Here is a 25,906-nt window from a genome sequence, read left to right as displayed (position 1 = left end):
ATAATGTCGAACTTGTCAAATTATGGATTATGATATTATGAATGTTGTTATTGATGTTTGAGAGTTGTTATACTATATGAAGGAAGTTGTAGAAACAAAGGAAACGCTGCCCAATTTTCGTTAGCTTTAGCTTAGCTTCAAGTACGCTATCGATTATCTTATCTTAGCACGAATTCCCTTGAACGTAGAATTACGAACTTGGAAGGAAGCGTTTAGTCGGCAAGTTAGAAAAGTGAAAAGGTATGTGAGGCTAGTCCCTTCTTTTTCTAAGGCATGATTTTTGTAGCATGACTTTCTTTATCTTTCCATGACCATCTTATATTCCGAGACTATGAGTCTATAATTGATAAGAGTTACTCATAAGATAAACACAAGAGGTATGTTATGAAAATGATCAATGATGATGATGTGTCACACCCTGATTCCCCTAGGGTGTGATGGGCACCCGACCCCATATCCGGAGCCGAGCGAACCCACAGACTTTCATTCGTACAAAATCCTTCCGGACTCTTAAACTTCATAAAACACAATACATAGCAAATCTTACAGAAAATACACATATATTTTTTTTCTTAGCTTTCAAATCAAAAGGGGTCTGTAATTCCCACAGACGTCATAGCATAACACAGAACGACACATTGGCTGCTGGAGCCACTTACTAAACTGACATACCACACCCACGACTCTGTCTGCAAAGTCTCTAACATCATACATAATCCATAACGTATATGCTATGTCAAACATTGACTCGGCAGTCCTCCAGGAGCAATTGGAGTTCGCCAGCACTGAAATAGCTTTTATAATGTCTCCATCTCGTCTGGGAGTACCTGCGCGGCATGAAACGCAGCCCCCGAAGAACAGGGGGTCAGTACGGATATGTACTGAGTATGTAAGGCATAAGTACAGAAAACAAAACCATGACTGATATAGACAGAACAACATACAAAAACTTATTCAGAAATATCAAACGCTTATCATTTTTCTTTTCCAGACACGAATCATACTTACTCATCTCGTATACCAGACAGATTACAGAACGTACAAATTGCTTGGATGACATCACATAGCAGACGGAATACAGAATGTACGGAAGGTCAGAATACTTACTTTCCCACATAAGTCATGCATATCAGAATCGGATATCGTATCACATACGCGGCAACCCCGGGGACAAATAACACGCCGGGACAAGTACCATATCATACAGACGATAACCTCGGGGACAAATAACACTCCGAGGAACAGTCACATCATATCATATGCAAGGTGGCCTCGGGGATAGATAACACGCCGAGGAACTGATGCACAGTGCCAATGAATGCGCACGATAACATAGGCACGTGGCTTCCACTCCTGCCTTTGGCGCCACAACACATCTATCTTCCAGAAGTTTTTCTCCGATCTCCGTCACACATCACAACATAACCACGGTACCCGGGGGTGGACAGATAACACAGCACCCCGAGCCCGGACACATCATACTTCGTAACATAACCTCGGTAACCGGGGACGGACATATAACACAGTACCCCGGAACCGGACACATCATACTTCGGAATTCATATATGGAACCCGGCCCCCAACAGAGGACCCGGCGAACCATCCGCACGATACATACCGGCCCGGGACTCGGCGAAGGAAGTCATAACATATGCACGAGCAGAGTCGTGAAGAATCAAATGCGCATAACTCAAGCTCAATAAGTTAATCAAACGTATTCTCAAAATGTCCATACAGATCACTTATTACAGATTACTTATAGATTATTCAAACATATTCTCGGAATATCCATAACAGATTTCTTATTACAGAATACATTATGTCAAATTACTTTTAACAGAATATTTCTATCAGTACTTATCGCTTTTACTCAATCAGAATACATGTTCCCAATTGCTTGCATCGGATTACCCATAACCGACTACTTATGTCCGAATACATATATCAAAAGGGTTATGACGGAATGCTTATAGACATGTGGGGGTCCAGAACGAGTTTCGGGTCAATCGGAGTTAGTATACAAAAGTTACGAGCGTTCGAAGTACAGAACGCTCTATAATCATTTCGGAAGCTTTTCTTGGAAAAACCAAAGCCGTAATCAGGTTAACTACCTTTTAGACACGATTATGGATCAAACCAAATAGAACTCTTGGAATCATACGTACGTCGGAACACTTAAGTCAGAATAAATATATCAAAAGGGTTATGCCAGGATACTTAATTCCACATATTTATATCAGAATGTTCAGATCAGAGTACCTACTTGTATCGGAATTTCTCATATCGGAACACTTATGCCAAATACTTATGTCAGAACATTTGTGTTGGCATGATTAGCCCAGAAGGTTTACATCAAAATACTTAGATCACGATTCGCCTATCAGGCTCATTTGACACTTAAGTTAGGGAAAACATACAGATCACAGACAGACTCAGAATTACAGAATGGAGTCACCTCAAGATACATATCATATCATATCCTACATGGCTCTAGGGCATGCCAAAAGAAAGAAAGGTAAGCCTCACATACCTGAGTGACGACCAACTAGTTGCGCTTACGCATCCAACTTGTTTGCTTACATGCACGAGAGTTTATCCATCTTGTCAATCTACGTCCAAAAGGATTCATTCATTCGTTTGACTCGTTGTCACATACTTGTCTTAACCTTTCAAACACGTTTACTTATGTTCTGCCGGAATTTCGGCAGCATCTACCCTGTAAATCTACCAATCCCGAGAATAAGGCTCGGCCCCAAATCAACAACAACCATCCGGGAATTTAACCCGACCAAACCAACAAAGATACTAACAACACCAATAAGAGGTTCAAAACACATTTTAACATTAGTGACACTTTGCTATACAATTTGGCAATATTTCGTTTTTGCTCAAATCAACCGCATACGACCGAACTAACATCAATATTCGTACACTCAAGTGCTAATCCAAAACACTTAAACAAGATTCAAAAACACTTCGGACAACCCACAAAATGTTCAAACAATTCAAACAACGCACCATAGAATCCAAAATCTTCCAACTTCCATAGGAACCATCACAACACATTTCTTTCTCCAAAATTTCACAATCTATACCAACAAACCATACTTTTACCACATTATTATCAAAATTACAAGAACTATATTTGGCTCACATTAGTTTCCACAACAAACCATAAACTACTATAATCTCAACTTTGAATCATTAAACTTCTTTTTGCGTTATAAAATCCACAACGACACAACTAATATACTAAAATAAATTCCTCCCTTCTCCAATAGACAACACCATACGGCCACATCAACTACATACACACCCACACGGCCTCAATAACCACATGCTTATTTTCATGCAACTTTCATTTATTTTTATGCATTACAACCACAAGTAACACATTACATGGAATTAATCCAATTTTTCCATATTACAACACACACCCACGGCTAGCCACACTACACACACATGTTTCATGAATTAAATCCTTTTCCACACACTTCAACATACACAAATCACCCATAACATAAGTAAAAGAGAATTGAACCATACCTTTCCATTCATCTTCCTACATCTCTTGGCTAAGCCATATTTTTGCAAGAATAAATACCCTACTTGCTCCAACAACTCCACCATGTTAAAAAGCATCTTCCATATAGCAAGAAAACTAGAAAAACATAATCCTCCATGATCAAATTGGAGGGGCTGGTTTCGGCCAGCCCCCTTAGCCGAACCCTCACCTTATTTTTTTTTTTTTTGTGTTTTATTTTTCTATTCTTGGTCTTGAATTGGAAAGATGATCGCATATATATATCCACATAATTCAATCATGTGAGGGGCACATGCCCCTTTCTAGAAATTTCTTATATTTTCTTGAAACTTTTCCTTCAATTAAAAGATGAATCAAGTCTTGTCTTGCACACTTTGACCCTTATGTTCTCCAACAAATGGCCAATGTGACCCTTTGAACCTTCATGAATTTTTTTGTGAAATTCCCGTTTCGTCCCTCGACTTTTCTCAATATGACCATTTTACCCCTAACCTTCCACATTATTTCCATTGATCATTTTGCAATTTCTCTTCTTGCCCTTAGCCTCTCACAATATTTTCATACTAATAATGGTCATAAATGATATTCTTAACGACTTGCGCATTAATGTAGTTTTTGAAAATGGTTTCACCCTTAACTTCCCACGACGACTTTGAAATATCCAAACGTTCAAAATACGGGCTATAACATGATGATTCTCAGTCTAGAGATTCCAAAGCTTACGATATGATATTCTTATGAAGTTAATGACCCTTGTATGATTCTTTGATGTTATTCGTTGTGCTAGACTCACGTTATTATGCTAGTTCCTTCAAGGTGAGATATAATGATCATGACTACTCCATAATGGAATCGGGAGTTCTCGACCTTACGTCACCCCGATATAGTTGTAGCCTTAATTGATTTCTAATGCATGCTTCCTGAAAAGTACATGATGATGAGGTTACACCATACCTAAATGGTCGGGCATGACACCGCTAAGGCGGGCGGTTTATGATTACACCGTGCCTAGATGGCCGGGCATGATACCGCTAAGGCGGGTGGCTTAAGATAACACCGTGCCTAGATGGCTAGACATGACACCACTAGTGGGCGGCGTGTGATGGTAACCCGAACGCTGGTTAACCATGATGGTATATTTGATATGCATAATATGTGTTTTCCATTAAAAGCTAAGCAGGTGATATTGTCGCCTCATGTTTCATCATTTCTTTATTATGTTGGTATTATTCATGCCTTACATACTTAGTACACTTTTCGTACAGACGTTCTTTTCTTTTGGACACTGTGTTCATGCCCACAGGTAGATAGGGAGGCGGTGCAGACCCGTAGGAGCTTATCTTATCAGCGGATTTACAGGAGCACTCCACTACTCCGGAGGTGCTACTTATGGTCATATTATTTTGTGTATATATATTTGGGTATGACGGGGTCCTGTCCAGTCCTTATGTCACAGTACTCTAGTAGAGGCTCGTAGATACAGATATGTGGGCAGTTGATGTCTTATGGATATATCGGTGCATATTTTGTACATCATTTTTGTTGCTATGAGGGCTTATGTATAAATATACATGTAAATGCTTCCTTCGAGATTATGTATGATCAGGTTGGGTATGATTATTAGCATAATGAGAGGTGCTCGGTAGTCAGCTCCGGGTACCCGTCATGGCCTTCTAGTCGAGTCGTGACAATTAAAGAAAGGACGTCAGTTCGAACAATGTACTGAGCATGTAAGGCATATATGATGACATAATAAGAAAATATAGAAGGCATAGGAAGAAAACATAACTGTAACTGCTTGCTCTTGCGGCGGAATCATATATGCTCACTTTTATCATTAAAACATATCACATATACATGCATAAACTGTCTGAATCAATAACATCATTAGCCCGCGTCCGAGGTAATCATGTCACGCCGCCCACTAGTGGTGTCTGCCCATGCCATATAGACATGGTGTAGTAAGCCGCCCGCCTTAGCGGTGCTGCCCGGCCATCTAGGCATGGTTAATCATCATTATATTCTTAACATGAAGCATGCATAAGAGCTCAAGTGAAAACTATAACTCTATCGGAGGGACGTAAGGTCAAGAACCTCCAATTACATTATGGAATAATTATCACCGCTATGCCTTACCTTGGGACAACTAATAACATGAGGTGATACAAAAACAAGAAGTAACGTCAATGAAATCATAAAGAACATAGAATTTATCAAACTCATGAAAGCCTCGTTATTATCATCATTGTCATAGAACATAACTCATCTCTATCTCATAAGGAGCTCTTAAGAACCTTTAACTTTCATCTCCGAGGATGTAAGAAGATTATGGGAATGTAGGGGATAAATCACAATACAAGAGTCGTGCCTTCGAAAGAAGGGGACTAGCCTTACATACCTTTATGTCTCCTTAATGACTAAGCATTTTCCTTCCAAGCTCACAACTCTACATCAACAAAATGCGTACAAGGTTATGTGATCGAAAACATACTTAAGCTTAAGCTAAAGTGGCTAAGAGCCCTGTCACGACCCGCCTATAGGGCCGTGACAGGTACCCGGGGCTAACCACCGAGCACCGCTCATTCTACTACTCATCATACTCATTAAATGTTCTTTTACCAAATTCATACTCCATTTACAAGAAAATAATTTTTCATTTGAAAACATACATACTTTTATATACGTAAGCCTTTCGGCCATCAAAATAATATGTGTATACATAATAGCAACCTCGTGAGACCATATAACCCACACTGCGTATCTACGAGCCTCTACTAGAGTACTAGACATATGGACGGGACAGGACCCCATCGTGCCCAAAACATACATATACATATATACCAAAAGAATAATCAATGGCACCTCCGGAAAATGGAGTGCTCTTCAAATTAGCTAATAGCTCCTACGAGTCTGGGTCGCCTCCCTTTCTACCTGTGGGCATGAACACAGCGTCCAAAGAAAACGGACGCCAGTATGAACATTGTACTGAGTATATAAGGCATAAACAATAATGAAACATCAATGAAATAAGGAGGCATCAAATGAGGAGCAATCTGTAACTGACCGTGAACCATAAAAGAAATAATGCATGCTTTCTTACTTTCATAATCATCACCATCTCATGTATGCATAGATATATATATATATATATATATATAAGCTTCCCGACCATATATGTACGGTGTGATAATCAATAACATTAGCCTGCGTCCAGGCCTCCCGCGTCCGGGTTACCATCTCATGCCGCCCATTAGTGGTGTCTGCCCATGCCATCTGGCCATGGTGTATACGATGCCCGCCTTAGCGGTGACTGCCCGGCCATATAGGCGCGGTGTTATATCATCATCATAATATGCTCATCATAATACATTCATAAAGACTCAAGGACAACTATACTTTATTGGGGTGACGTAAGGTCGTGATCCCCCGATTTCATTATGGGGCGTTCATTAGCATTCTGCCTCACCTTGAAGGAATTAGCATATAAGGTGGGTGTATACAATAATGACATCAATGGATTATAGATAGCATCATTAGCTTTATAGGATCATCATATCATGGATTCTAGATTCTTTAGACTCAAACTTATCATCATCGTTATCGTACTCATAGTGTATCTCTTATTTCATATGGCTATTCATGAACAAGGGCTCTTAGTTTTCTTGAAGATAGGAAATTCATGAAGAAGGAGGAAATTCATGCCGCAAGATTCATGCCTTAGAAAGAAAGTACTAGCCTCACATACCTTTTCCGTTTAACTAATCTATCGCTTGTTTGTTCTCCTTCAATGCCCACATTTCCACCTTCAAGAGAATTTGCATTCATTAGTTAATCGACTATAGGAACATGTTACTCTTTCTAGGGAAAATTGGGCAGCATTTCCTTTGTTTCTACTACTTTTCCCATATTCTATATCAACTCCCAAATGTTCATAACAATATTCACAATATCGCAAACAACTATCATTATTCATCTACATTTCCCATAATTCACCATTTTCCTTCAACTTCTCCATAATTATGGTTATAGCTCACTATTGATTTTTCTCATATATAATACTTATTCCATGGTCTAAATGTCATTCATAACATATTTACAATCACAATTCATCAATGATCATGACTCAATCCCAACCACTACTCAACAATGACACTATTCACTCATTTGTGACCCATTTTCTATGTCTTTCTACAATCCATGTGTTTTTAAATTTCAACACCTTAAACAATCAAGAATGATCATAAAACTCACCTTAGATGATGGATGAACAACACTTGGGTGAAGCTTCTCTTCTTGCACCAAAACCCTAACTCACTTCCCTTGAGTTTTCTTGGTATAGATGAACTTTTACTAGGTTTCATACACTTGATTTCGTGGTTTTGATGTATTTGATCATGGTTTTCCTTTGATTTCTTGTGGATGAATGTTGGAGAGTGTTCTAGAGTTTTCTTGAAGTGAGGAGAGTGGAAATGAAATGAAATAATGAGAGAGGGGTCCTTATATTAAACACTCAAATCTGTCCCGACCAAGATATACGGACCAACATACGGTCCATACATTTTATACGGGCCGTATGTTTGGCCGTATGTTTGGTCCAATGAGTGATGGCATTCTGGGTTAATTATACGGCCAGACATACGGCCAGTATGTTTGGCCATATAATGCCCAGTTCATCCGAACTCCGTCTCATCGACTCGTTTGATCTTCCATCCTTATGGAACCTTCTCGACCCTTGTTTAACACCTCAATACCAATCTAAGGGACGTTATCACCCTTCTCTTAGTCATCATTACGCCATCGTTAACTCGTCGCTTATAATTCTTACCCGATACGCAACATATACTTTACTTTCCTTAACAACCTTCTTCCCTTACGTCGAATGTTTTTTACTCTCGATTACGGTCATCAAATGCTACTTCTTACTTATCAAATTATCGTATACGTCGTCCTCTTTGCTAGCCTATTCACTGTACGTTAACGGGGAATTTTCCAAGGTGTAACAAACCCGTTTGGATTGGCTTATAAGTTGCTTATAAGCTGTTTTCAGCTTTTTTGAGTGTTTGGCTGACCAACTTATAAGCCATTTTGTGCTAAAATAAGCCCCAAAAAATAATTTGGCCAATTTGGCTTAGCTTATCTAAAGCAGCTTATAAGCTGAAAACAGCTTATAAGCCAAAAAACAAAGTTGGGCTATACCAACTTATTTGTTTTTTACTTATAAGTTGTTTTCAGCTTATAAGCAGCTTTTTTTAAGCCCATCCAAACAGGCTCTAAGAGTTAATGGAAAGTGGGCAGCATATCCATCTTTTCAATGACTTTCCCCATATAATAACAACTCCCAAGACATCATAATCAATAAACTTCTTCAAGTTAAACATTATCCAATTCTTACATTGCCCTTCCAATGTCACCCATAACCATAACTATGCCATAACACCCTATTCATTCTCATATAATACTCCTTTACCATCATTTGTATTATTCACCACAAGATTGTACTCATAACATGTCAAGAACTATAATTCAAGTCAAGTTATTATTCAAGAATATCACTATTTCCATATTTGCACTCCATACTCTTCTTCCTTCCATAATCCAAGTCTTTCAACCACTCAATATTCTTAATAACATGAATTGAACATAAAACTCACCTTTGATGATGTAAGAATGGAATTTGGATGAAAGTACTTCACTTGGAGAAAACCCCACTTCAATACAAAAGGACTTCTTGATCTCTACAAACCCTAGTGAGCATCCATACACTTGATTTTTACTAATTCGTGGTGTTTAATCCTTGATTTCCCTTGGATATATGATAATATAGTGTGAGGAATATTCTATAGCTTCCAAGACTTAGAGAGAAAGTGAAATCTGAAAATTATAGACAAGGGTAGTCTATTTATAGCTGAAACCAGAAAATTCCAAAGAGGCAGTTCGACTGCAGGGTCAACGGTACCGTCGACATGGCGACGATCCGTCGACTTGTCTCGTCGATTTGCGCCTGAAGATTCCAGTTTGCAGAAACAGGTTGACGGTGCACAGTGACGGGCCGTCGATGTGCCGATCGTGACTGTTGTTTGCATAATTTCCTGAATCCGTTCAGTTTGCGTCGGTTCAATGCGTTCGACTTCTAATCCTGTAATCTACCAAGAACACCTACTGATACATTTGTACCCGGGGTAAGACACTTCATATCCCCAAACTCGGGCACGCGTCTCCATTCTTTAGGGCATAATCATACCCAACTAGGGAATCATTAGTTCCATTATGACGAAGACGAGGGGCGTAACTGTTATATCCCGCATTTTCGCATGTTCGGAAAATTCGAAATAAATTTGACTTGTAAGAAATAAGGCCATAGTTTGATCTTTATTTAATATATATGTGTTGTCCATGAAATGTTGATGTAGAAATATCGAGGAAGGCTAAGGGCAAAATTTGGAATCTTGAAAATTAGTTTCGTGGATTACAAAACATGGACCATAACCAATTGGGCTAAAAAAAAAAAAAGAGGCCCATAAGTAGTAGTGACCGGCCATACCCATTGAAAAGGGTCCAAGCCCATGACAATTCAAGACCAATGAAATAAATAAAGGAAAAAGGGGGCCATACGTCTTCTACACTAGAAACTTCAAGAAGAAAAAATTGAGAGCATCAACAAAGGGCCATTCGGCCACTACAAGAAAAAAAAAATTGTGGAGCTCAAATCTTTGGTTCAAAACTCACCTCCTTTGAATTCTTTCTAAGCCCGGAACCCTCTTCAACGTGGTATAAACTTTGAGGCAAGAAAGTACTTTTTTTACCAAGTGGAGAATTTGGAAAAGGTAAGAATTCTACTTCTTTTTATATTGGAAGAATTTTATATATATGTTGTAGTATGTGGGAATGAATGTAGAGTATGAAATTTTTTTGTCATGGGTATGTGTGTGTGTGGCCGAAAATGGGTGTTGATGGAGAGGAATGATCAAAAAATTTATTTATTATGTTAATTGTGTTGTAATGGCCTTTTTATGCAAATGGAAGAATTCTAGTTTAAGTTGGCATGAAAATTGTTGTTAAGTTGTTATAGGAAATTTTGTGATTTTATTGTAGATTTATGTAATTATGGAAATGGAATTGTTAAGGTGTAAATTGTGGTTGTTGTTGATGAAATGGGAAGATGAAAAATGTGTTGTGAATGTTGTGTCGAAGGTTGGAGATTTCGGATGAATTCTAGTCTTGGAGGATTTTTTTGTATACTTTGTAAAATGGTATGAAATGCGTTTGCATTGCACTTGAATGATCTTGAATTGGTAGTGGATATGTAAGAATCGATATCGGCTTGAAAATTCGTGATTGAATTGAATGTTGATGAATTATGTTGGAAATGAAGGTTACTAATGTGGAATGTGTTTTAAATTGGTTTTTGATGTTATTGGTTTGGTAGTTGGTATTGTTGGTATGGTTGTTGATGAATTTGGCCGAGTTAAATTCTCGGGGATGTTGAATTTACAGGGGAGATGCTGCCGAAATTTCGGTAGACAAATACTAATTAGAATTAAAAATTCTAAGTACTAGTAGCTAATTTTTGGGTAATTGATAATATTATTGTAGATATTGTAGAGCCCGAGACTTGAGTCGGGATTTGTTTGGCGAGCGATCGAGATTTGTTAGTGAGCGGTCGAGGTATGTAAAGCTTACCGTTCTTCCTTTTTGGCATGACCTTTATGCAATAAACGAACGACATATATGTATGCTCTAAATAAATATCCTACTCCTAGAGCCACTAGGATGGCCTATGTCTTTGATTTCCATGAATTATTCTATATGACTTGACACATGCCTATTATGTTTGGAGCACTAGCCGATACGTTTCCAGATGTGGTTTGAAAAATATTTGATATGGCCTAAGTTTGGATATGTATATTTTGGATATGTGCATATGATCCTAAGGCTCCGTTTGAAGTACCCTATAATGTTATTTGAAAGTTCCTCAATATGAGAGATACTAAATTTTTAGAAAATGACTTATGATGTGTTTTTCGAAAGTTCTGTAATTTGAAAGTTCGTAACTTTTGTATACTAATTTCGATGGACTCGATGCTTACTTTGAGCCTTCTAATATCAGTATGTATATGTATTTATTCGTCGAGTCTTGGAATTCATTTAAATATGTATATGCATATAGTTTTCGCACTACTCCGCTCGTGCCTACTATTATGATATCGTTCGCCGGATCCCGGGCCGGTTTTGTGATCGTGCGCACTATGTGATATTCGGCAGTATGATGTGTTACGGTTCCCGAGACCTCGCCGTAGGGCCGTGTACTGCTTATATACGGCGTTATGATGTGACATGGCATATGATGTGTTCTGATGATGCGATATCTTTTGATGATATGATATGTTCGGAGATCGTACGGAGATTTGAAACTTTCTGGAGTATGATGTGTTGTGGCACCAGCGTCGGAGTGGCGACCACGTTCCTGAGCCCTATGCATGATTTTTATTTGCATGATATACATATACATTTTCAACACAGGTTTTGATATACCGATTCTGTATCCATATTCTGTACTCCACACTTCAGTTATGATTCGGATTTCTGTATTTCTGTATTTCATGCTTTGCATACTCAATACATATTCCGTACTGACCCCCTTTCTTCGGGGGCTGCGTTTCATGCCCGCAGGTACGGACGCTCGTTTTGGTGATCCTCCGGTATAGGATACATATTCTGCCACTTGGAGTACTCCTTTTTTATCTGGAGCTCATATTTTTGGTACATATCTTCTGTTATGCATGTTCTATATATATATATGACTATTTGGGTACGGCGGGGCCCTGCCCCGTCATATGTTTCTGTCATGGTTTGTAGAGGCCTGTAGTCATATTTGTGGGTCATGGGTCATGTTTGTTCGTTTGTGATTATGATCTGCGTCTTAATGCGGTCCCGTTTGCTATTATGGCCAAAACGGCCCATTTGTCTGTATATGTGTGTATATATCTGGCGATGTGTATTCCGCCAATCTATCGGATTTGGATATGATGTTTCTGTACGGGCGACCGCTTAAGATGATATTTGTTTTCAGTATTTGCTTATAATGACGCATGTTATGTTTGAATAAACTTTCGATATGTCGATCTGGTACGTAAGTCTGTTTGGGTGTCCAAATAGGGCACCAGTCGCGGCCCACGGGGCTGGGTCGTGACAGTAACACTGGGTACCCGTCATGACCCTCTAGTTAGGTCATGACAAAAAATGTTTTCCTGAAAAATATGCTCTTAGAAAATAAGTGAATTTCTACTTATTTTCTCATATTCGTTTGGGTAGTGGAAAATAAGTGAATTTCTTACTTAATTTCTCATGTTTGTTAGGTTGGTAGAAAAGTTTTTCCGAAAAATACCCACCCGATTACCACCAACTCCACCCCAACCCCACCTCCCCATACCACACCAACCCCCACCCAACCCCCCCCCCCCTCATAATTGTTTTTTTGGATTTCTACACCACAACATCTTCCTCCCCCGCCCCCCCCCCCCCCCCCCCCCCGCGTGGACCCATACTACACAAACCCCCACACCCACCTATTTTTTTTGAAGTTTACTTTTCTTTTCTCGGTTTTCTACACCACCATAACCCCTACCCCCGCGCGCGGACACCCTCATCCCCCTCACTCCCCCCCCCCCCCCCCCTCCGAACAAAAAAAAGTTTTAAAAGTTTTTTTTTTTTGGATTTTTACACCACCCACACCCTCCATAAATTTTAATTTAACCACGCAAACTTTCAATTTTTATATTTTTTTAATAAATATTAAATTAAATAGAAAGTAGAAAATTCGAGAGGGGATAGGGGGTGCGTGCGGGGGGTGGATGTAGAGAATCAAAAAAGAAATTTTTTCAAAACTTAAAAAAAAATAAAAAATTAGGGCTTGGTTGGGTGGGGGAAGGGAGCGGTTGTGGGGGCGGGGGTGGGGTGAAAAAAATAAAAAAATGAAACTTTTAAAACTTTTCTTAAGAAAAAAGACAAAAAATTAGGGGGAGGGCGTGGGGTAGGGTGCAGGGTGGTGCATGGGTTGCGAGAGTGGTTGAGGTTTGGTAGTTGGGGGCTAGAGTGGGTGGTGCAAAAAATCGAAAAAAAAATCAATTTTTTTTGGGAGGGGGGGTTGGGGGTGGGGATGGTAGTCGTTGGGTGGTAGTAGGGTGGTTGGTGGAATGCACTTGTGGGCTTGTTTTTCCCTATTTTTACTAGGAAAGTCATTTTTTTTATTTTTGAGAAACTTTTTTTCTTAAAGAAAATATTTTTTAAAATTTTTGACTAAACGAACATGAGAAATTGGAAACCATTTTTCAGACCGAACACACCCTAATTGAAAATAAAACGTAAGTTAATAGGGGGAAATGGTACCAAATGAAAAATACAAAAAGATTTGATGATGAAAAAGGACATTTATTTTTAAATATACTCTTCATTTATCTTTTTCCTTTAAAAATGAGCTCGTGGGGCAGGGGAAGGGCCAGGGTTGGTCAATATGAAGGGACGTTTCGTCTGATAAGATGATAAGGATTATTCCGTCCGGGATTAGGACATATTCCACTAGTCCTTCCAAAACAACGTTTTGCATTTTTTTCTTTTTTAATATCGTTGATTTTACAATGAATTTCTTAATAATATATTCCCCCGTCTCTACTCTTATTTATATCTAAGTTATAATCTATCTCCATTAAATATTTACACTATTTATGTGTTATTTTCATTAATGATAAAATTTTATCAAAGATAAAATGAAAAAAATTAATTAATTGTGTCTTAAACTTCTACAATGATAAATAATTTAATTAAACTATTTTTAATAACCATAATAAATAATTTGAGACGGAGGGAGCATATCTACTTGCTATATTTATCTGATATAGCGGATCCAGCTGTTTACAGCTTTATTTGTTTTTAGTTAATGCTTAAAGACAAGGACCTTGCGAGAGCTAATTTTAGGATCACTTGTAGAACATTGTAGAAGATATCTTTTTCTCATTTTATTCATTATTAATTGTCCTGTCCATTTTCAAATTAAAGATCTTTCAATTTCATATTCTTACTAATAATATCTCGAAGAAGTTGGCTTTAGGATCAACGCAGAGGGGCATGGTTATGGTGGGAATGAACATTTTTTATGGTCAAGCTCAAGGGTAGGTAGTTTGCGAGGTCAAAGAAGACGGAACATGTTTTCTAATGATAGGAACAACGTTGGGTCAAGTCAGTTTGAGTATCCAAGGTGATAAAACAAATACTGTAATCAAAAACCATAAAAAGTTGGGTGGAAATTCACTCTTAAATTTGTTCGTTCTTTTTTTTTTTTTTTTTTTTTTAATGACAAGGAAATCTCTAGCAGCTATCTTTCGGTGCAAAGATGATAAACTTAATCCGCTCCTGTGCAATAGCAGCATATCACTCAGGAGAAATAAACAGCACAAGGAAAGCTGATAAACCGCACAAGAGAAGCTCTGTGCTATGAGCTCGACCCAGAAGACAAATCTCCTGCTACCGTAGGCAGGAGATTTTGAACCTGAGACCTCTATTATAGAAGCCTCATGTTCACCCAACTGAACGCTGCCTACTCATAAATTTGCTTTAAAATTATAGATAAATGATTTTAGCATTAAAAAATTGTAATTTTATTAGTAATAGCAATCAAAACTTAAAAAATCTGTTTACCCAATTGAGAATAAAAGAGAGTGGGAACTTTGTAAAAAGATACAAACAATAATCTTTAAATATTAGAGGTAGATTTATGATAAATTATTAAAAGATTATCTATTTATGCTTTAAACGAATTTAAAAATAAATTTAAAAACATTTCATTAATGACAATCAGAACTCATAAATCTATATACACGCTGCACAACATTAACATACTCAGTGTAATTTCACAAGTGAACACAAATTGCACGTAATATCAAAATAACAACAAAATAGTTGTATAATTTGTAATTAGTTTTATAAAAAGATTATACTGCTTATTTTGTTGATGAAGCTTAAATTATAATCTATTATAAGATATAGCATTATTCAAATTACAGGTAAAGTACCTATGTAAAAATAATAAAATATCAGATGTAATATAAAAATGTAATAGAAATGTGGGGATTGAAAATGTTGAGGGCAAAATAAAATTAAAAAAATTGTTTGGATAGGAGGGGGCCAATGTCTATTTTTCAAAGTTGGAGCAGAAGCTTGATTTTTAAAGCAATATTAAAGTGCAGACATGATTTTCACCCTATGAAGTTGTGTTACTAATTAATTAATTCTAAACCATGCGTGAACATACATACATCAGGTTTTATTTTTTATAAATTAAACTGGACAATTATACAAGTTGTTGCTTGCTAGGAACATCAAGTTGAATTCTTATTTCTTCTTCCTTTTAGGTGCAAAACTTAATTAAATAATAATCGTGAAGTATGTTGCCCACATTAAGAAAGTCTATGACCTAAAGTCTCTATTGATTATGTACTAGGTACTTTTCTTCAGTTGTTCTTTTGCAATGAGCAATGATAAGAAAGAAGAACAATAATGATGATAAAGGCAGATTGGTACTTCACGTATGAATAATATCTACAGACAATGTTACGTTTTGTCGCTGCATATCAACCCCGAAAAGTTGCCTGCCTAATTAAAAATTATTGGTCTTCAAATAATGAAATATGAAGAAAGCTATTCTTAATGAGATTTTACTTTTTGGTTTCTTCTTCTTTAACTTATCGTTAAGATCTGCTTTTACATTCGAAGCTTTAATATATGTTTCTTCATTACAAAAAACGGCATTAATAAATAATAGCAGTCTGTATCAATGTTACGTCTCTTCTTAATTAAATGTTGGTTGTTCGCAAGTTGATGCTATTTTATTCTCACATATATTTCTTTTGTGGAAAAGCAAACTTGGAAAGGGCAAGAACAAATTTTAGTTAAGATCCTATATATTTTGTCTTAAAAGGACAAAGCAGGTATTATATTCAGTATTTAGTGTTCTTAATTTCTGTCTGATCAGATACACACTTGTTCAATTAAATATAGATGTACCTTGATAATCAAATTAGCCGCCCGTGATTATCCGTACTCGTGGTTTATCGAATATGTAGGGTATATCTCATTTCAAGACAACGTGGTGTACGGCGTGCCAAATTATAACCAAGACAAAGTAATCCCTTTCCATAATAATGAGTTAATGACACCACGTTTATGCATAGCCCTCCCATCAAAAAATATTAGTAGTATGTTACAAGCTTAAAAGGAGGAGCGTCTTTTGCAAAATAGAACACATCACCTTCTTTCAACAGACATATATGCCTCCATAACGAAGGGCAGAACTAGCTCGAGCTTCTGTTGAGAGTGTTCCCTTCTTCTTCGTTGTTGTTCGTGTACATGCATGTTTGTTTGGGATAAATATTAGATCATTTCCTAATTCAAGTAATACTCCTGATGATAAGGGTTAATCTTCATTAGTTTGAAGTGCTATTTAATTGTAACTAGAACTCCTTAGGCTCTACATCTCGTGTACTTAGTTGTCTATATAAACACATATGTAATCACACGCATTAATTCTTAAGGAGACGAATATATTTTATTAAAGAAATGTACATAATTTCCTATATATTTTAAGGAATATTTGTAATTAGTTACCTTCTTAATTTATTTAGGACTCCTAGTACTCGAAGGATTTCTATTTCTACATGTAACCTATGTGTATAAATATACATACATAATGAAAATTACTATGGCTTCAAAACTTTACATGGTATCATAGTCAATGTTACATCTCCAAAATCCTAGTATCGTTGATCCCCTCTTCAGCCTCTAGTCATGCATGTCAGAAAACTCGAAAACTGGTGATCGAATTACAGATGTCGCAACTACTGTTGGTGATGTGATTCTTGCTTCACGTGCCCTACCATTGTCTTCGTATTCCCCCATGCCAAATATCTCCAATGAGATACCTTTGAAGCTTACTTCCTTGAACTTTATCCTACGGAAGATACAATTTGTATCGATGCTTAAAGTATGGGCTCTCGGACATCATATTGATGGCTCAGCCGTTGTACCAGATTGCTTCCAAGCAGATAACCTGGTTAACCAAGCTTTTACATCATGGGTTCGTCAAGACCAAATGGTTCTCAATTGAATTGTTGCGTCTGTTTTAGAATCTATTGTTCCTCAAATTATAGGTACCGAAACAGCTCGTGGGATTTGAGACAAACTAGTCATGGCCTATGCCACAACGTCCAAACCCATGATTCTTGAACTAAAGTCTCAGTCATATAACCTTTGATGTGGATATTGATTATAGGGAAAAGGTGCAAATATACCCTTCAACTTTATGATCATTCTGATATCATGCAATCGGGGCCAATTCCGATAAAAACTAGAATGCAAATTAGGGATACAACACACTAAAGAACCACTGGAACAAGTAAAATAAAAAACAAACAATATAGTGACAAAACAAGTGAATTCTATTGTAGCAATTGGGAGTCCAGATATGCAGAGTACAATGGTTGAAGTTGAGTCCTTAGAGAAGCGAAGTCCACCTAAATCTAAAGCTATGATGGCAAAGGAAAATGTTTGGAAGGATATTGCAAGTCCCCAAATGAGTGGAACAAAACAATCATGGGCGGATGAAGTAGAGTCTAACCAAATAAACTAGGAACAAGAGAGTGAATCGATGGCATCGATTTGGGACAACTTCGACATAGAAAAAATATCGAACGCTAGGTTTAAGCAGGATTACATAAGCCCAGTAACTGAAGGGGATCAACTAATTGTGGGGATTGAGGAAGAATATACTAGTACTGAAATTGAGTATTGGAAGAATGTAGTAGTGTGCTATGTTCTTGGAGCACATCCACCATTCTCGGTACTCAATGGCTACATTCAAAGGCAATGGGGGAAGCTGGGAATAAGTAAAATAGCCATGTTAAAAAATGGAATTGTACTGGTCAGGTTTGACAGTGTAGAAGGGAAAAATGAGGTGTTACAAGGTGGCGTTTATCATTTTGACAACAAACCATTGATTGTCAAAGCTTGGAACCCTGACATGGAGAAGCTTGGAACCCTGACATGGAGTTCTCAGGAGAGGAATTATACTCAGTACCCATATGGATCAAACTGCCAGGATTGGATTTTTAAGTACTGGAATGCAAAAGGGCTTAGTAAGATTGGAAGTCTTGTGGGTAAACCACTAATGGTTGATAAAAATACTGAGAAGAAGTTAGGTTTGAACTTTGCTAAGCTGCTAGTAGAAGTCAAAATTGGCAGCAAGTTACCAGATGTGATATATTTTAAGAATGAAAGGGGAAATATAATAGAGCAACAGGTTACATATGATTGGAAACCTTATGTATGTACTATCTGTCAAAATTATGGGCACTCAGCTGAAGAATGTAGGAGAAACAAAGCTAAAATACCACAAGAGAAGCCAACTCCTGTAATACCAGAGGAAAAATCAAATGAGGAAGTAGTGACAGAGCAGTTAGATGGAAGGGATAAAAGGAAAGAGCAGCCTGATGGGAGAGATAAGGGGGGGAAATGTTAATCAAGCTCAGCAAAACAAAGATGGTAGAAGGAAAAGAGCTTATGGGTGAAGGAGATATCAACAACCAAGACCAGGACAACCATCTACTAGTGGAGTCCAGGTTACCAATACTTTTAAACCTATTGAACTAGGGGGAATGGAGAAGGTAGTGCAGGCCACTGAAGCTGGCCAGACTGAGGGGACTGTTAAACACCACTCAGGTCATGGTTAAGATGATTAGTTGGAATGTTAGAGGACTAAATGACCTCAATAAATAGAAGGAGGTAAAACTCCTCTTTAATGCGCAGGAAGTAGGTTTGGTTGGATTTCTAGAAACTAGAATAAATAAAAGGGATAGCAGTGTCACGACTCGACTAGGGGCCATGACGGGTACCCGGGGCTAACCACCGAGTACCACTCATTTTATTACTCATCATACTCATTAAGCCTACATTCATTAATTTTATACTCAAATCATAGGAAAACCATTTTTCGTTTGGAAACATAATTACTTTTATATACATAAGCCCTGCGGCTATCAAAATAATATATATATATATACAATAAGGACACCGTGAGACCAACCCACACATACGTATCTACGAGCCTCTACTAGAGTACTAGACATATGGCCGGGACAGGACCCCGTCGTGCCCAAAATATGTATATGTACACAAAATAATAAACCAAATAGCACCTCCGGAATAATGGAGTGCTCCTGTAAATCTGCTGGTAGCTCCTACGGATCTGCACCGTCTCCTTGTCTACCTGTGGGCATGAACACAACGTCCAAAAAGAAAGGACGTCAGTACGAATATTGTACTAAGTATGTAAGGCATGAACAATAATGATATATCAATGAAATACGGAGACATCGAGTGAAGAGCGATCTGTAACTGACTGTCACTTAAAACTGAAATAATTCATGTTAACTTACTTCATAATCATCATCATATCATGAATGCATATATGTATAAGCTTCCCGACCATATAGGTACGGTGTGATAATCATTAGCCCGCGTCCAGGCCTCCCGCGTCCGGGGTACCATCTCATGCTGCCCACTAGTGGTGTCTGCCCATGCCGTCTAGACATGGTGTAATACGCTGCCCGCCTTAGCGGTGTCTGCCCGGCCATGCAGGCACGGTGTAATATCATCATCATATGCTTATCATGAATCATGCATGAAACTTAAGACAAACTATACATCCATCGGGGTGACGTAAGGTCGTGAACCCCGATTTCATTATGGAGTATTCATAAGCATTCTGCCTCACCTTGAAGGAATTAGCATATACGGTGAGTGTATACAATGAACAATATCAATGGATCATAATAAGAACCATTAGCTTCGTAGAAACATAATATCATGGGCCTTAGACTCTTTAGACTTAGACTCATCATCATCATTATAATGCTCGTAACATATCTCTTATCTTGTCTCATATGAAGCTCTTTACCAAGATTGACTCCTAATTTTCGGGATGTAGGAAAGTCATGAAGAGATAGGGAATATCATGTCATAAGAATCATGCCTTGGAAAGAAGGGACTAGCCTTACATACCTTTTCATTTAGCTACTCTATCGCTTGAACGTTCCTTTCCAATATTCACGTTTCTACCTTCAAGAGAGTTTATACTCATATTAGATAATCGATAACATAAACGTGTTTGAACTAAAGCTATAGAAAATTGAGCAGCATCTCCTTTGTTTCTACTACTTTCTCCATATCATCTATCAACTCCCAAACGTCAATAATAACATTCATAATATCATCATCAATGACTTTAGTCAAATTCATCATTATCCAATCCCCACAATTTTCTCTCAAGGTCATCCATAATTATAATCATAATACAACGTTACATTCATTCTCATCTAATGTTTCTCTCATGCTCCTAAAATCATTCATAACGTAATTACAATGACAACGTATCAAGAATCATGATTCATATTAATCTACTACTCACAGTTGCCACTAATCTCATATTTTGTAACCCATTTTCCATCTTCTTCAATAATCCAAGTGTTTCAACTTTTCAATACCTTAAACAACATGGAATAATAATAAAACTCACCTTTGAATGTGTAGGAACGGGTTATGGTTGGCAATACGTCACTTGAAGAAAACCCTAGCTTCAACTTCCAAGGGATTTCTTGACTCTAGCAACTGCAAAGAGCTTCCTTGCACTCTATTCACTTGAATTTATGGTATGAACCCTTGATTTCCCCTTGTATTCTTGAAAATGAAATGTATGGAATATTCTAGAAGCTTGGAGAGAAGTGAAGAAGTGAGGAGAATGAATATAATGAGGTGGGAGCACATTTAAATACTTGGAAATACTCAGCCCGTCGGGACTTATACGGTCCGTATAACATTATACGATCCGTATTAGTGTCCGTGGTTCACCACCATGGAAGACATCCTTCCTGTTGGGTTATACAGGCCCTTATACGGTCCGAATAAAGTTCCACGGTCCGTGTAATGTGGTCGTGTAACTCACAGTTTTTACGAAGTTGTCCTCGTCGTTTCGTTTGATCTCCAATCCTTATACAACCTTCTTAACACTTGTTTAATACTTCATTAATAATCTAAACATCCCTATAACTCGTCCTCAAGGCCTTACCAAACAATCCTTAATGCAATAATTTACGAAACCTTTCCTAGACCCCATTTGTACTTCACTTGTCCTTATCATTCCTTATTTAATCAATTCATATAGCTTCAAAATCTTAACGTATGCATTCTAGGACTACTAAATATCCGGCTTATAGTCTTAAGAACTTCCTGTCATCCTTAATTTCGCTTTGGTTCATTCACTCCGTGACGACATGAAATTTCCAAGGTGTAACACTCTTCCCCCCTTTTTGGAACATTCGTCCTCGAATGTTAAGCACTCGGGAATTCAACAAAAATTTCGCCAGAGTTTCCCATGAAATATGGCACTACCGTCCTGTCACAACAGCCCATAACAACATTGCCTCACAGGGCCACAACACAATAACAATATAAGTTGGCTACACACGGCTCATATGCATAAAAAGAAAACATACACACCTCATAATGTTAATGTTTCATCTTGAATCTCTTCTGGGGGTTGGAATAAGTGCGGGTACTTGGATTTCATTTCCGCTTCCCAAGTCATTTCTTCCCGGTTGTTATTTCGCCATAAGACTTTAACTGAGGCCACTTCCTTATTTCGAAGTCTCCGTACTTGCCTGTCTAATATGGCAATAGGCACCTCTTCATAGACTGGTTTTTCTTTCACTTGAACATCATCTATTGGAACGATCCTCGTAGGATCTCCAACACACTTGCGGAGCATGGAGACATGGAAAACTGGATAAACTGATTCAAGTTCTAGAGGCAAGTCCAATTCATAAGCTACTTGACCCACCTTGCGGATAATCTTATAGGGTCCAATATATCGAGGACTCAACTTCCATTTCTTACCAAATCTCATCATACCTTTCATTGGTGAGACCTTTAAGAATACCCAATCATCAACCTGAAATTCTAAGTCTCACCGGCGGTTGTCCGCATAAGATTTTTGGCGACTTTGGGCTGTCAATAATCGATCTCGGATCACCTTGACTTTTTCTACTGCTTGTTGAATCAACTCAGGGCCTATTAGCTGTACTTCTCCTATTTCAAACCATCCAATTGGGGATATGCACTTCCTTCCATATAGAGATTCATATGGAGCCATTTGGATACTGGAATGGTAGCTATTGTTGTATGCAAACTCGATTAGAGGTACGTGGTCATCCCAACTACCACCGAGATCTAGAACACATGCTCTTAGCATATCCTCCAAGGTCTGAATGGTACGTTCGGCTTGCCCATCAGTCTGCGGATGAAATGTCGTACTAAGCCTTAATTGAGTACCTAGACCTTCTTGGAAGGATTTCCAGAACTTGGCTGTAAATTGCGCTCCTCTGTCTGTGATAATGGATATCGGAATACCATGGAGTCACAAAATTTCTTTGAGATACAACCTTGCATAATCTTGTGCCGAGTATGTGGTTCTGACTGGAAGAAAATGAGCTTCTTTCGGCAATCTATCCACGATCACCCATATGGAATCATACTTGCGTTGGGAACGGGGTAACCCCACAATAAAATCCATGTTGATCACTTCCCATTTCCAAGTAGGGATTTTCATTACTTGCAACAATCCTCCTGGCTTTTGATGTTCGATTTTCACCTGCTGGCAATTTGGACATTGAGTTACAAATTCTGCTATGTCTCTCTTCATGCCATCCCACCAATATATCAACTTGAGATCATGATACATCTTTGTTGCACCTGGGTGAATAGAATACCGAGAGTAATGAGTTTCTTCTAGAATTCGACGGCGCAATTCTACAACATTCGGAACACATAGCCTACCTCGGTATCTAAGATTTCCATCCATCGAAGTTTCAAAGGGAGACTTCCCTTTTTCATGAAGTGTGTCTCTATACTGGCTCAACTGAGGATCTTTATACTGACGCTCTTTTACTTCCATATCTAGGGACGAAACCGTGGAATCATTAATACCAATCCCTGCACTACCTGAATCGATTAAACGTACTCCAAGATTAGCTAATTGGTGGAGCTCATGAATTAATTCTTTCTTCTCCGAAGGAACTTCACATAGGCTGCCCATCGATCGGCGGCCAAGCGCATCAGCTACTACATTTGCCTTTCCGGGGTGGTATAAAATGCTCACATCATAATCTTTCACTAATTCTAACCACTGCCTCTGCCGCAGATTCAACTCCTTCTGTTTGAATATGTATTGAAGACTCTTGTGATCTGTATAAATATCGACATGTATCCCATACAAGTAGTGTCTCCACATCTTTAATGCATGGATAACTGCAGCCAATTTGAGATCATGAGTTGGGTAGTTCTTTTCATGTTTTCGCAGCTGTCTCGAAGCATAAGTGATAACTTTACCGCGCTGCATTAACACATATCCTAACCCAACACCGGAAGCATCACAATATACAACATAGCCATTTGGCCCTTCTGGGAGTGTCAAGACTGGGGCTGAGGTTAATCTGTTCTTCAAATCTTAGAAGCTGCGTTCACAAGCATTATTCCATAGAAATTTAACTACCTTTTTGGTTAGTTTCATCAATGGGGCTGAAATAGAGGAAAATCCCTCTACGAACCTTTTATAGTACCTTGCCAATCCTAGAAAACTATGGACTTCTGTAGGCGTCGTAGGCCGTGGCCAAGTCTTCACAGCTTCAATTTTCTGAGTATCAACTCTAATGCCATCATCTGAAATAACATGACCCAAAAATGTCACAGGATTTAGCCAAAACTCGCACTTTGAGAATTTTGCATACAATTCCCGAGCTTGGAGAATCCCTAGAACAATACGTAAATGGTCTGCATGTTCTAATTCTGTGCGAGAGTATACCAGAATATCGTCAATGAATACTATTACGAATAGATCCAAGAGAGGCCTGAATACATTATTCATCAGATTCATGAACACTGCCGGAGCATTGGTTATCCCAAACGACATCACCCGGAATTCATAATGGTCATATCTCGTTCTGAAAGCTGTTTTGGGAATATCTTCTTCCTTAACTCTCACTTGGTGATAACCTGACCTCAAGTGTATTTTGGAAAACCACTTGGCACCCTGTAGTTGATCAAACAAATCATCAATCCTTGGGAGAGGATATTTATTCTTTATCGTCACCTTATTCAACTGCCTATAATCGATGCACATTCGTAGGGAACCATCTTTCTTTCTCACGAATAGGACTGGTGCTCCCCACGGTGATGAACTGGGTCTAATAAACTCCTTCTCAAGAAAATCCTTCAACTGTGCCTTTAACTCTTTCAATTCTGCCGGAGCCATTTGGTAAGGAGGAATAGAAATAGCCTCGGTGTCCGGTAACACATCGATAGCGAAATCAATCTCTCTTTCCGAGGGAAGACCTGGAAGTTCATTTGGAAATACATCCGGAAATTCATTCACTACCGGAACGGATTGGAAAGTTGGCGACTTTTCTTCGGTGTCATGTACTCGGACTAAGTGATAAATATAGCCCTTAGCTATCATCTTTCTTGCCTTAAGGTAGGAAATAAACCTACCTCTTGGAGATGCTGTATTACCCTTCCATTTAAGCACGGGCTCTCCCGGAAATTGAAATCGAACTACTTTCATTCGACAATCCACATTAGCATAACATGAGGCCAACTAATCCATACCCATAATCACATGGAAATCTAACATTTCCAGCTCAACTAAATCAGCTTTAGTCTGGCGGTCGCATATCATAATTATACAATTTTTATACACTTGTCTAGCTACCACGGGATCACCAACCGGAGTAGATACCTCAAAAGGTTTAATGGGCTCGGGTTTCACCCCAATACGACCAGCAACATACGGAGTAATGTAAGATAGGGTAGAATCCGGATCTATCAATGCATATACATCATGGGAAAATACGAATAATGTACCTGTAACCACATCTGGGGAGGACTCAAGATCCTGTCGTCCGGCTAAAGCATACATAAGGGGCTGAGTGGCACCTGAAGTAGATACTCCCCCTCTGCCTCTACCTCGACCTGTTGGAATCTAGGGAGTCTGCCCTACCGGGCACACTGAAGATGAAACCAGCCGCTGATCCTGTGGGCTGAACCCCAACTCTACCACTCATAAACGGGCAATCTCGCATCATGTGCCAAACCTGGCCATAGGCATAGCAAGCATCTGAACCTTGGCAACACTGTCCAGAATGTAGTCTACCGCACTGGCTTCATCGCGGTACTGGGGGTATCCTCTGGCTATAATCTTCCCCAAAC

At 38.5% G+C, this 25,906-nt stretch overlaps 1 protein-coding gene across 1 annotated transcript; it reads left to right on the top strand.

The window, feature by feature from the left end:
- Nucleotides 1-18,239: 18,239 nt before the first annotated feature.
- Nucleotides 18,240-19,109, top strand: LOC132607872 (uncharacterized). Its single transcript, XM_060321947.1, has one exon. It carries the CDS (start codon nucleotides 18,240-18,242, stop codon nucleotides 19,107-19,109), a length of 870 nt encoding a protein of 289 aa, XP_060177930.1.
- The last annotated feature ends 6,797 nt before the right edge of the window (nucleotides 19,110-25,906 follow it).

The sequence above is a fragment of the Lycium barbarum genome, chromosome 8 (genome assembly GCF_019175385.1).
Source record: "Lycium barbarum isolate Lr01 chromosome 8, ASM1917538v2, whole genome shotgun sequence".
Taxonomy (NCBI): Eukaryota; Viridiplantae; Streptophyta; class Magnoliopsida; order Solanales; family Solanaceae; genus Lycium; species Lycium barbarum.
This window is presented reverse-complemented; position numbering and strand designations above follow the sequence as displayed.